At 43.9% G+C, this 12,307-nt stretch overlaps 1 protein-coding gene across 2 annotated transcripts in view; it reads left to right on the forward strand.

The window, feature by feature from the left end:
• The first annotated feature begins 2,599 nt into the window (after positions 1-2,599).
• The window catches only part of GRIA1 (glutamate ionotropic receptor AMPA type subunit 1), a 308,770-nt gene continuing 299,062 nt past the window's right edge, over positions 2,600-12,307 (forward strand). The window contains exons 1-2 of one of the 2 annotated variants that reach the window (XM_025924488.2): positions 2,600-3,031; positions 6,043-6,180. In XM_025924488.2, the coding sequence (XP_025780273.1) occupies positions 2,950-3,031; positions 6,043-6,180 (220 nt within the window). In that variant the 5' untranslated portion in view covers positions 2,600-2,949. The remainder of the gene's footprint in view (positions 3,032-6,042; positions 6,181-12,307) is intronic. The other variant, XM_025924489.2, reaches the window with a different exon arrangement.

Here is a 12,307-nt window from a genome sequence, read left to right on the forward strand (position 1 = left end):
CTGATGCACTTCCCTCGGATTGGATGTCTTCCCCAGCCCTCACTTTCTGCCTTTTGAAGCCTTGCTGGCTCCCCATGGACAGATGTATTGGTTGCTTCCTTCTTTGCTCCCCCAGAGTTGTGTTTACATCTCTATTAGAGCACGTGTCATGATCTGCTTTGGATGACAGATGGCAGGATTCGTCTATCTTCCTCTTCTGCTACATTCACCGGCCTGGAGGAGGAAACTGTGTCGTATTCCTTTCCATGTCCCCCAGCCCCTGACACCCTGTCTGCTACCGAGTAGATTCTCCATCAATATTTGAAGAGAATTTCAAAGATAAACAGTTGAACCTAAGCTTAATTTGACCTAAATGCCCAAGTTTGAAATATTAAGCTCCGTGTTTATTTAATCATTGAACAACTATGTATTTAATAGGCCAAGGGGAGCCATTGACCATATTTGAGGAGAGCAATGACATGGTTAAATCTATATTTTGGGAAAACCAGTCTGACTATATGATTTCTAATGATCTTGGAAAATGCATGGCTTTGACTCCTTCAAGCCCCCTTCCCCCAAAGTAAGCAAAACAAATCTTAACTATTACAGGTAGGCGTTGAGGTTTCACTAATTAATCCTTGTAAAGGACTTTGAGATCTTCCTCTGAAAGGTGACAGAAAAGTGTGAAGCTTTCAGTGACAGCCTAATTATTATTATTACCAGGCACAAAGCTCAGAGAACTTGAAATATCCCCAGGTACCATTCAAAATAGAAAGAGACAAAAAAATGCAAATGAAGAAATTATAAGATGGAATCATTGTATCATAGACTCCTAATGTTGGCAGGGACCTTAGAGGTGGTCTTTCCTGATCTGTTCTCTCACCTTCTCAAGCTGATACTTACACTGCCTCTAGAATGTTCTTGCCCCATACTCTCTGCCATTAGAACCTGAGGGTTAAGAGCTTGGGTCTCATGGTAGAGTTTCCTGTGTTCAAATCCCCAACCGCTCCCTTGTTAGTAGTGGAAACTTGGGTAAATTATTAGGTCTCAGTTTCTTTATCTATAAAATGGGGGTGAGATTATTTACCACAGGTGCTATGGCACAAGTAAGTGATGTGTGCACATTGCCTCGCGTGGTACCTGGCACGTGGTAAATGAATAAACACTAGCTCTAAAAGTCACTTGAGCTAATTAATATATGTGGAAGTGCATAGGCGATTATAAAGCATCTGACCTCCAATTTGTCCCTAGTTTAGGAGCTCCATTGAACATGGTCAGATACTTCTTGCAAATCCCAGCCCTCATAGCTGCCATGTTAGTGTGCATAACTGAGCAATCTTGGTGAAGGAAGTGAGGAGTTTGGAGATAAAATGGCCTAGTCAAATGCCAAAGCCAAATCAGGTCTGTTCTTCTTTCCAGCTGTGGAGGGGTGGACTTTCTTTTTCCTATGGTATCATCTGTTGGGCAGGAGTTCTGACCAGGGTTGTGGGTCAATTGGTATTGCCTAGAACATTCAAGTTCACAGGTTGGACCATATGTTGGTCCTGAGGGTCCAGACTCCATCTTTGTAGGTCTGTATTTTTATGATTGAGTCCCTAGAGCCTCAGGTTTTTCATCCGTAAGACAAGGGTGGTGGCCACTTCACAGGGCTGGCGTGAGGAGAGAGTGAGGAAACACCGTGAAGTTGCTTCAGAAACTGCAAAGTGCTCTGTGGCGGTTAGTGACTGTCACTTTGCAACCCACACGATTTCTGTGAACACAGTTGTTCTCTCTACAGGTTATTTCAGTGGAAGCTCCAGGCCAGGAGGGTCTGCAGAGTTCTCGTTTACATTGGGCATGACCAGCATCCAGAGATAACTGAAAGAAGCCTGAATCTTCTCAGTTAGAATCCCTGCAAAATGACTCATGTAATTGCTCTAAGTATCCTTAGCCTTTATTGTACACCCACACAATTCTGATGCTATAGACTCCTGTGGCATGCAGGGAAAGTGGGAAGGGGGCCCATTTTAAATGCCTGGGATTCAGAAGGGACCACCAATTTGGCCTGTAAAAGCAGACAGGGACTGCCAAATGTCCAAGTCAAGGCACCTGTCAATCATTCCAGACCCTCTGGTTAGCCTTTCTGTCATTCCTCCCATTAGGAAGGAAAAGGCTTTACTTTCCTTTAAAGCTCCTAGGAGGGATTTCTAGGGTCTTCCCCCTCAGGAATTAGTTGTAGGAATAATTGGGCCAGTGGAGTGCAGGAGATATATCCAGCACAGCCCGTGCGCTCCTAGAAAAAGTGACCTAGATCAAGCAGCGGGTGGATGGAGGACTATTGTGGGGACCCCCTGCCACCTACTGACTTACAGCTGAACCCACATTTCCAGTAGCATCTGCTTGGCTGGGACCTGAGGGAGGGGGCAGAGAGAGCTGGGGGAGGCGGGGGAGGGGGAAGGGGGCAAGGGGGATTGGGTTGTCCCTTTCAGGACCAGGCACCCTGTATCATACCCCCCTCCCCCCCACCTAACCGCACACACAGAAAGGAGGAGAAGGTGAGGACTGGGAGACTGGGGGTGGGAGGGAGAGGAGGTCAGCTGTGAAACTCGGTGGGTATTAGCACTGAGCCTGCTGCCTGTGTGAGTGTGAGGGGGAGAGCGAGAGAAAGGGAGGGAGAGAGAGAGGCAGGCTGTGAGAGGAGAGAGGAGAGGAGAGGGGGAGCGAGCCAGCGCTCCGCCAGCATGAGGACGGGCTTCTCTTCCGTGCTCAGTTAATCTGGCTGTCAGTTGGTGTTAACGCTGCCGTTTAAGTGCTCGGATTCCAAAGGGAAACAGACAAACCTCCCAGAAGGAAAGAAGGAAGCAAGCAAGGAAGGCAGGAACTGCAGGAGGAAAAGAACAGGCAGAACAGAGCGAGGAATCAAGGGAAGGGGGGGAAATACCAAATCTATGACTGGACCTGGGCTTCTTTTTCGCCAATGCAAAAAGGAATATGCAGCACATTTTTGCCTTCTTCTGCACCGGTTTCCTAGGCGCGGTAGTAGGTGCCAATTTCCCCAACAACATCCAGATCGGTGAGTGAGAGGGGCAGCCTGGGGAGGGACTTTCTGGGTCTGGCAAGGTTTTTTTTGGGGGGGTGGGGGTGTTGTCTGTGTCCCTGTGTCCCCCCACTTCTCGCTACAGATTGTGCTTGGTTAGAAAGCTGGGTGATAATGGAAGCTAGACTTGGACCACCAGCAGGGGAGGGGGCTTCTCTTGATCAGATGAGGGGCAGTGGGAAGTGTGCGCACACACACACACACACACAAACACAGGTCCACACACACCACTCACACTCTATGCATGAGCATGTGAAATGGAGGAACCACTGCTTTGAAAGAAAGAAAATTCAGGCTGTAGCCAGCAAAAGGGTAGTGGGTGTTTAAAGGAGTTCACTCCATTGCTTCATAGATGGTGCCTGATTTCATTCATTTATATAAATATGTGTGGTGTATTTCTGTGTGATTAGCTATTAAATATGCATATATGTATTTAAATGACCGAGGGGATGATTATTTCTTGGGTGGGGGAGGGGAAAGAGACCCTATGAAAGAAGGAGTGAAGGGTGCTGGGTTTATTGCAGCAGCTGAAATAATGCCAAAAGACCCCACTCAAAGTCCAGGGGGCTTTAATTCCTGCTCTGGACTCCCCCAGCTGCCTTCTGTCTGCTGTCTGCCATGCTGGGCTGGTGGTCCCCACTCCTCGGATCCTGGAACTTCCTTTCTTCCTTCCATTGCCCCCTCCTCTTAGATTTTCCATCCACAGACATTGTCTACCTTTTACACACACACAAACACACGTACACATAGTTCCCTTCCCTCCGCTTAGCTCTCCCTGTCACTAGGCTCTTATCCTCTCAACTTGGAGGCAGGTTTCAACATGCTGCATGCCTTTTTGTTCCCCATTTCCCTTCCTGGTTGTTGCGTTTCTAAAGGACCCCTCACCCTCCCTGTATTTGTGGAACAGCTGGTAGATATTGCTCCCCCTCACAATAATGGGTGAAAGCAAAACAAATGAGAGCAATGACACCGATAACAATGCGTGTCCACAAGGGCTCGGGGCTTCAGTGTGACCAGCCTTTCAGTGCTGGATGTGTCCCGGAATGGAGCAAGCTGCTTTGCTGGGAGGCATCTTGGTTGGCTTGGGTTCTGTTTTCTCTCCCCTGATAGGGACATAGCTCCACCAGGGAAAGTTCCTGTGACTGGTAGTTTGTGTTCTTTGTGTGAGTGTGTGTTTGTGTGTGTGTGTGGGGGGGGGGGGGGCTGGTGGTGGTGGTTTTGCAGGTCCTGTTTTGCTGGGCACACATGTGCTGCTGTAGCAGTCTCTTCTGGCCTCTCCAGCATGCTGGCTCCAAGGGTGGCTGGAACAGCCATGGAGTAACTTGCTTTGTTTCCTGACACCTGTTAAGCTACATCCTGAAGTGTGTCTGTGCATATGTGTTAGTGCCTTACACCTTACACGCAAAACAAAACTTCCTGCCTCCTGAGACACTTCTCTTGCAGCCCAGTCTGTAGCCGCCTACCTCCCCACCCCACCACCTCTTTCATTCATTACAGAGGAGGAGGAAGGGGGCAGGAATGTGTTTGGGGTGTGGTCACCTGGGGGGAGGGAGGGTGAGGCATCAAAATCAAGAAGGAGTTTTTTGTTTTCACTCCTTAAAATGGAGGCACATGAACATGTGTAAATCACTTGCTCTTATGTGTAGCATTGTTTATGTTGGTACCTACGTATTGCCCATAGTTCGCCGATTGTAAATGCTTGCCTTGAGATTTGTGGACTTGCTTTCTCCAAATGTATTTGTATATATCACTATGGGTATAAATGCACAGAGGTGTTTTGTGTACATGCATATGATATGTTTGCCCATGTATCTCTGTAGATTTTTCATTATATTTAACCCCAACTTATTTGTTCAACTGATAAGACCATGATTTGTTCTCAAATAAAAGGTTAAAACATTACATTGCAGAACAAATGCTGAAAATATCACCGCCATCAGGTAGTACTTGATTCTACTTGTACGATCTCTAATAAAAGCCTTACAACCCATTTATTGGTTCTCAAAAACAAACACGTACCCACTGTAGACGAAGTTATAAGTACATTACGCTGGGGCTGTGATTCCTGTGGAAGCTGAGATAAACTTCTATGTAAATATTCATTATAGTTTAGTCTCTGAAAATAGCTGATTCCAGTTCATAGAAATGGAGCTTAATTCATTAACATGTCCACAGTAAATACAAAGGTAAGGGCATGTGCTCTTGCTTCTTGGAACAAGAGCCTCAATAGGCACCTTTGTTGTGCTTTTTACTAGAATAGAATATTCTTTGTACCCTCTTGACGTTCTTAAGCCCCCACATCTTTGAAGTCCAAGGTTCTACCATGCAAATATACACAATGGCAATCTCTTATGTAACAAGCCATTCCTAGGTAGCTAGGATCATGAGTGTCAAAGAAGAAGCAAAATACTCTTTGTAGAAGTCCAGGGTTTTCAGAGAAAATGAATAATAAACCTTAGAGGCCATAGAATACTTAAACTGTATGCAGGTCTTGCTAGGTCAAAGACCAAAAGTGTCAAAGCAAAAGGTTAGAGTGCTGGAGAAGCCCACAGAGTCCCAGAACTAGATTTCACCCTGCAACATTTGTTGCCTGTAAGGCTCTGTAATAAGAAATGGGTCCAATACAGGGAACATGAGACACAGTGAGAGTTCACATGCACAGAAGAGCTTAGGCCACCCAGATGGTCACCCAAGGGAGGAGAACGAGAAATGTAGTTCTCCCGTTTTCTCTGACCTGATCTGGGTTGAGGAGCAAACAATCAGATGTTTGGGCAGAGTGATAGATGTTAGAGGCCTTGGCACATAAAAGCTCATCAGTGGAAGTTTAAGCCTCAAAGTCTAGCTGAGTCTATTTGAACTCATATCCCCAAGACTAAAGGCTACAACTAAAGGCACGGGGAGAAGAAAAGGGCCCATCTGGGGTGGGCTCTTGGGGGATTAAACCCATCTCTATACCAGATGCTATGTTGCCTTTTCTTTCCTCTTAGGGGGATTATTTCCAAACCAGCAGTCACAGGAACATGCCGCTTTTAGATTTGCTTTGTCACAACTCACAGAGCCCCCAAAGCTGCTCCCCCAGATTGATATTGTGAACATCAGCGACAGCTTTGAGATGACCTATAGATGTAAGTAATTGCTTCTATTTCTGACATTTCTTTCTGCGATTAGCCAATGAAAGGAGGGCCTGTGAGTAGGTGGCGGTGTCACAAAAACCACTTGAGTTGTCATTCGTCTTCCTAAGAGAAAGCCCTCCAAGAAAACGGGGCCTTTTGAGCGATTCCATCAGTTGGTATTTTAGATCCTGGAATGCTTTAGAAAATGGGTCTGCTTTCTCACTGTCAGCTAACTTTAAATGCCAGCACAATCGGAGCTTGGGTTGACTGCATCTTCCCTACCTTGCAGAGGTTTTCTTGTTCAGTTGAGAGAGCTTCACACGTAAGAAACTTATGAGAGGTGTAGAATTAAAGATTCGAACTTGGAAAATGTGGTTTAAAATGCTTAAGCCTTTCCTGTGCATAAGTTAAAAAGAGAAAATGTTACCTGTAGCTTGATTAGAAAGGGTATATGACAAGTTGTATATCTGGTTTCCCATTTTGGGAAATGACCAATAACTATTTTAAAATTGGTGCCTTGACTATTTCCAAAATGCTTTTAATTGATTGCCTGCTTAAGGCATAGTTTGTTGGATGGCCTCTGAGCATAAAACAGAACAGAGGTGACCTCAAGAAAGAGAAGGAAGAGAGAAGTCTCTGACATATGAGTTGAATGCATTCAAAAAATGTGGGCAACAAAGACCATTTTGAGTTTTTCTGACAACTAGGACTGAAAAGGAGATTGTGTGGTTACCCGATTGCCATTTGAAGACAGATAGAAGCATAAAAATGAATCAGCAGAGACATTTTCCCTCCAGGGATTAAGCTCAAGTAGGGATTTATGGCATGGAGGTGTGAGCTGAATGGGCAAGAACAACTGGAGACCCAAAACTGGATTAAATTGGCACTGTAGGTTTTGTGTGCCACTATGGAGTTGGTGACTTCTACGGAGCTATGGATAGTCAAATACATAGATCCTATGGAGGATCTTCTATGGAACTATGGATAGTCAAACACATAGATCCTATTTCCTTCAACTCTTTCCCACATTCCCTCATGGAGGACTCTCAATGATTTAAACTGAATGTGCATTGTGCCTTGAAAGCTCATATTGAGAATTTGGAATTCTCGGGGCGCCTGGGTGGCACAGTCGGTTAAGCGTCCGACTTCAGCCAGGTCACGATCTCGCGGTCCGTGAGTTCGAGCCCCGCATCAGGCTCTGGGCTGATGGCTCAGAGCCTGGAGCCTGTTTCGATTCTGTGTCTCCCTCTCTCTGCCCCTCCCCTGTTCATGCTCTGTCTCTCTCTGTCCCAAAAATAAATAATCGTTGAAAAAAAAAAAATTAAAAAAAAAAAAAAGAGAATTTGGAATTCTTTCTATCCTTAAGACCACTCATAAGATAATGTTAATTCAAATTCCAAGAATTATTCCAGATTCCATTTATAGAGGATTTACTATATGTTAAGAACTATAAGTATTTTATAGACAATTTTATTGGCATTTATTATCATTCATTGAGCATCACTATGGCCCTTGCAGTACACTAATTTTCATGTGTTAGTTCATTTAATCCTCACAGGTGCCTTAGGGGGCACTATGTTATCTTCTTTTTAGAAAACTGAGGCTGCACCAAGTTATATAACTTGCCCAGGGTTGCCCAAGAAATAAATGGTGGTCTTGTGACCCCAAGGTCCATGTTCCTGGCACTGTGATAGATACACTGATCCTTATGGTAGCCTGATCAGTTATGCTTAGATTACTCAAAAAGCAAAAGGGTGTTTCAGAGACTTTTAAGGCAGTTGCTTGATAAAGCACCTAAGGAGGAAACCTTATAGTGCTTCAAAATATAGCTATGATTTTACACCAGAGTGACCCATTGAGTAAATAAAATAGCAATTCTGCATTTTGATAATGCTGAGGTTGAAAATCTTGTCTACTGTGTTACTTACTACCCTTAAAAAAGAGCTGGAGTTTAATTGTTGAATCGTAGTTCCGTGACACCATCTCCCTGGAAAGCTAGAATAATCTTGAATAGGTATCTGGTTTTCAAATAACCTCCCATTCCTTTTACTATGGCTTAGAGTAGGTCTTTGAAAGGAGGATTTGGATGTGGGCATCAACGTATCTAAAAACGACCTATAATTATGCATAATAGTTTGCATTTATATGCATATGATAATTTATTTACTGAGGAGAGGCTCCATAGCTTTTGTCATACTCCAAAGCTTTTGTCATACTCTCAAAGGGGTCCATTACTCAGGAAGGATTACTTGCTTAAGGAATCAGGAAAAATAAATGGCTGACATGTGTATTCACTCATACTGCTGAGAATTGTCCACAGCAGAACTTGGTGGAATGAGATGTTAACTGCTGTCCTGGTGTTGAGAGATGTTGACTGACAGGACAAGATAATAAAAGACAAAAAAAAAAAAAAAAAAAAAGGAGGAAATGTTCTGAGGCAAAAGGTGGTATTTCTGTATAGTTAGCTACCTAAGACTTGATCTGTAATAGGGCTGTTGGCCATTTATTGGGGAGATTGAAATATGATACAGACAGTGTTACCCATTGTAGTTAGTAAATCTGGAGTGAATGGATCTTGGTTCTTGAACTTGATTCCTGCCATATACCAGTGCACAGGTTTCTATTAATTTGGTCTTTCTTTAAATGTTTTTTCAATGCTACGAATTGAGATGGACCCTGGGAAAACTGAGATGATAAAAAGCTCTTGCTTTCAAGTAGCTTATAGTCCAGTGGGGAATGCTGCTGTGGAAATTGTCTAAGAAGCAGTAATGTTATCTTGTGCTTAGATCTTTATTTTTTTCTCTTTAGCTCCAAGATCAGAGCCAGTACTGGGCAATTTGGGTGGCAATGGTGGCATTGCAATTCCCAGCCTGCCTGGAGGATTCTCTGTTAGTTTTTATATGAGGCTAGGAAACATTTTGGGGCTATGTTCCCTATGGTCCATTGGTCTGGGGAAATGGTACATCTGCCCCAATTTGAATTGAGTAAAAAACGTCAAAGGGAGTAGATCGGTTTTAGGTGGGCTGCATTAACTAATCATTTATGGAAAACCAAGAAAAGCATTTTATTCGGATTTAATTTCATGTGCTATTTGGAAATCTGGACTAGTAGTTACCTTAAATTAACTGTCTAATTACCTCCAGAAAACAAACTAAATATTTGCTATTCATAATTTTTGCTGTCATTTGATTTTTTTCCTGCCCATTTTGCTATTCATTATCCCTCCACCAGAGGGTGGAGAAGGGAAGGGAGAGGAAGTATAATAGGAACTATGCCCGCTGGATGTGTTGGCAAGAGAGGATCAAAAGGGAACAGTGGTGGTTGTAGGGTAGCGGATGCAGGGAAGATGGAAGAGGAGTATTACTAATCCCAGTAGCTAAGATGAGAGGTTTGTGTCTTCTTTGTAATCAAGTTTCCTTGCTTTGCTTGTCTGTAATCCTTCAGGGATAAAGTCATTGAATCGGCAAAGGCCTTATATTCTTCCAAGCCTGGAGGGGTACGGGTTGAGCAGACTGTCCATAGTGATAGTCATTATTGACCAGATATTCAGCTTATCTCGGTGCCTTTGTGGTAAGTATAAATAAATGGGCAGATGAGAGATACTGATAGGGATTTCCATTGAAGGTGTGAGGAGCAGTTATAACTTAATCCTTAAGTTTTCACTCATGCATCCATTCGTTCCCTCCATATACAAATGCTCAATGCTTACTTCGTGCCAAATGCTGTACCAGGTGCTGGGAATATAATGGCCAACAAAGAAGACGCAGCCTCTTTCCTTACAGTTACGGTTACAGTTTAGCCAGGAGGACCTCAAACTTCAGTGCATATAAAATTCACCGAGACAGCTTATTTAAAGCAAGACTTAGGGGTGGATTCTTAGACTTCTTGAGTAAGAATATTCCAGAGCTGGCCCTGGGGGGTGGGCTCCGTATTAGTTAGTATGGGAATCACACTTTGAGCAATTCTTGAATCTAAAAAGCCCTCTGTTCCCTTAGCAAGCATTTTTGAGTCCTTAATCAAACCCAGACATGGTGTTAAGCACTAAAATTGCAGACAACAGTAAGACATGTTCCTTGCGCTGTAGGACGTTATCCCTCGTGAGGCTGTCCTGTAAAGAGAAAATTAAAATGTACTGTTGTTTTGGAGCAGCAATTTGTGGGAAGTGTCCGAGATGCCTTAAAGGGTGGGGGTGGCCTCTCAGATAGTGGTGGTTGAAGTGAGTCTCAATGATACATAGAAGCTTTCCAGGAAGACAAGGTGAGAGGGCAAGAAAAGGATGAGGCAAGTGTGTTCTGGGCAGAGGGAATGACATGTGCAAGAGTAAAGAGGATACTTGACTTTGTTACTCTCTTGTTCTGTCCTCTTGAGATCTTCCAGGCTGGGCCTCTCATGTGCCATTTCTCAAATACTGCAGAAGAGACCCCAAATGGCATCCATAAGCTAGGTTCAGCACAATATTTAATAATCATGGAATTTCGGGGCACATGGGTGGCTCAGTCGGTGGAGCGTCCGACTTCGGCTCGGGTCATGATCTCGTGGTCCATTAGTTTGAGCCCCGCGTCGGGCTCTGGGCTGACAGCTCGGAGCCTGGAGCCTGCTTCGGATTCCGTGTCTCCCTCTCTCTCTCCCCTCCCCTGCTCATGCTCTGTCTCTCTCTGTCTCAAAAATAAATAACCATTAAAAAAAAAAGAATCATGGAAATGGAATTTCACATCAAAATTTGGGTATCTTAGGCTCTTTGAAATTTTAAACGATGTAGCAGTATTAGATCTCACATCTATGTAACTCCAATTTGCTGGGATTGAGATGGGAGTATTCCCACCATCCATCTAGATGGTTTCTTTCCCAACCAGCCCGTTTGTCTCATTTTATTTACCTAGTTGGCTCCTGCAGGCATTGTTTTTATGCCCCAGTTGGTTTGTGCTGCATTCTTGCCTTGACATGTGTTTATAGATCAGCTGTAACACCAGATGTGAATCACTGTCCAGAAAGATCACAAATATCTATTGTTTGATGTTGCTGAGAACACCTGGCAAAGGTCTGTACCTCTGACACAAATTAACAAGTGTCTCTAGGAGTCAGGGAATCATATAGCATAAAGATGCTGAGAGCCTGAATGGCAAGCAGGTGGGGGCTAGTTGCCTAATTATGGTAGGTTTCCCTCTTTTATAGACCCATTCATGAAGCCCACGGGGATCCAACCAGACTTTAGGCATGGGTAGTAGACGGACAGCATCTTAACTCTTGCCTAAGGGTCCCTCATCATTTTTAGAATTGTAGACTGATAGTCAATTGAGTTGTTTTGATTGACCTTCATAGTGTTCTTTAAAATGTGGTATAAAAATCCAGATTTCTGTCTTCTCTAAAAAATTTAGACCATTGGGCAACCCCAGACCTACATTCCTTCTCAGCTTCTATGGTCTAGAGCTGAGAAGTGCTGTCCAACTTAAGTATAAGGCATAAACTCTCACGTTTACCAAAGTCCTCACCACTCCCTGTTGTACGTAAAGCACTGTAACAAAATTACGCAGCTTGCTGAGGCCTGTGAGCAAGCTGAGGTGCTCATATATAATTTATATCCTTCAGCACCTGTCATTTCATTGTTTCATTCAAATAATATCTGTTCTTCACTCTATAACTAGTAATAGAGGACACAAAAGATACGTGAATTCTGCTCTAAAAAAAACTGTATGTAGTAATAATTAAAAGAATGGAGGGCTTGTGCTGAGATAGACAAAGTTAAAAAAAATTTTTTTAATGTTTATTTGCTTTTGAGAGAGAGAGAGAGACAGAGTACGAGTGGGGGCGGGGGGGGGGGCGGGCAGAAGAGAGAGAGGGAGACACAGAATCCAAAGCAGGCTCCAGGCTCTGAGCTGTCAGCCCAGAGCCCGACACAGGGCTGGAACTCATGGACCACGAGATCATGACCCGAGCCAAAGTCAGATGCTTAACCGGCTGAGCCACCCAGGCGCCCCTGAGATAGAAAAAGTTTATTTCAAAGATCTACCATGTGACAGATACTTCACCTATGTTGTCTTTGAGTTTTCGGACAATCCTAGAAAGTTATTATCCCTAATTTGTAGATGATGCTATTGAGACTGGGCAAGAGTGTCTTCCCCATATTCTGCGGTGGAGAAGG

Source organism: Puma concolor, chromosome A1 (genome assembly GCF_028749965.1).
Source record: "Puma concolor isolate L17-30 chromosome A1, mPumCon1.1.hap2, whole genome shotgun sequence".
Classification (NCBI taxonomy): Eukaryota; Metazoa; Chordata; class Mammalia; order Carnivora; family Felidae; genus Puma; species Puma concolor.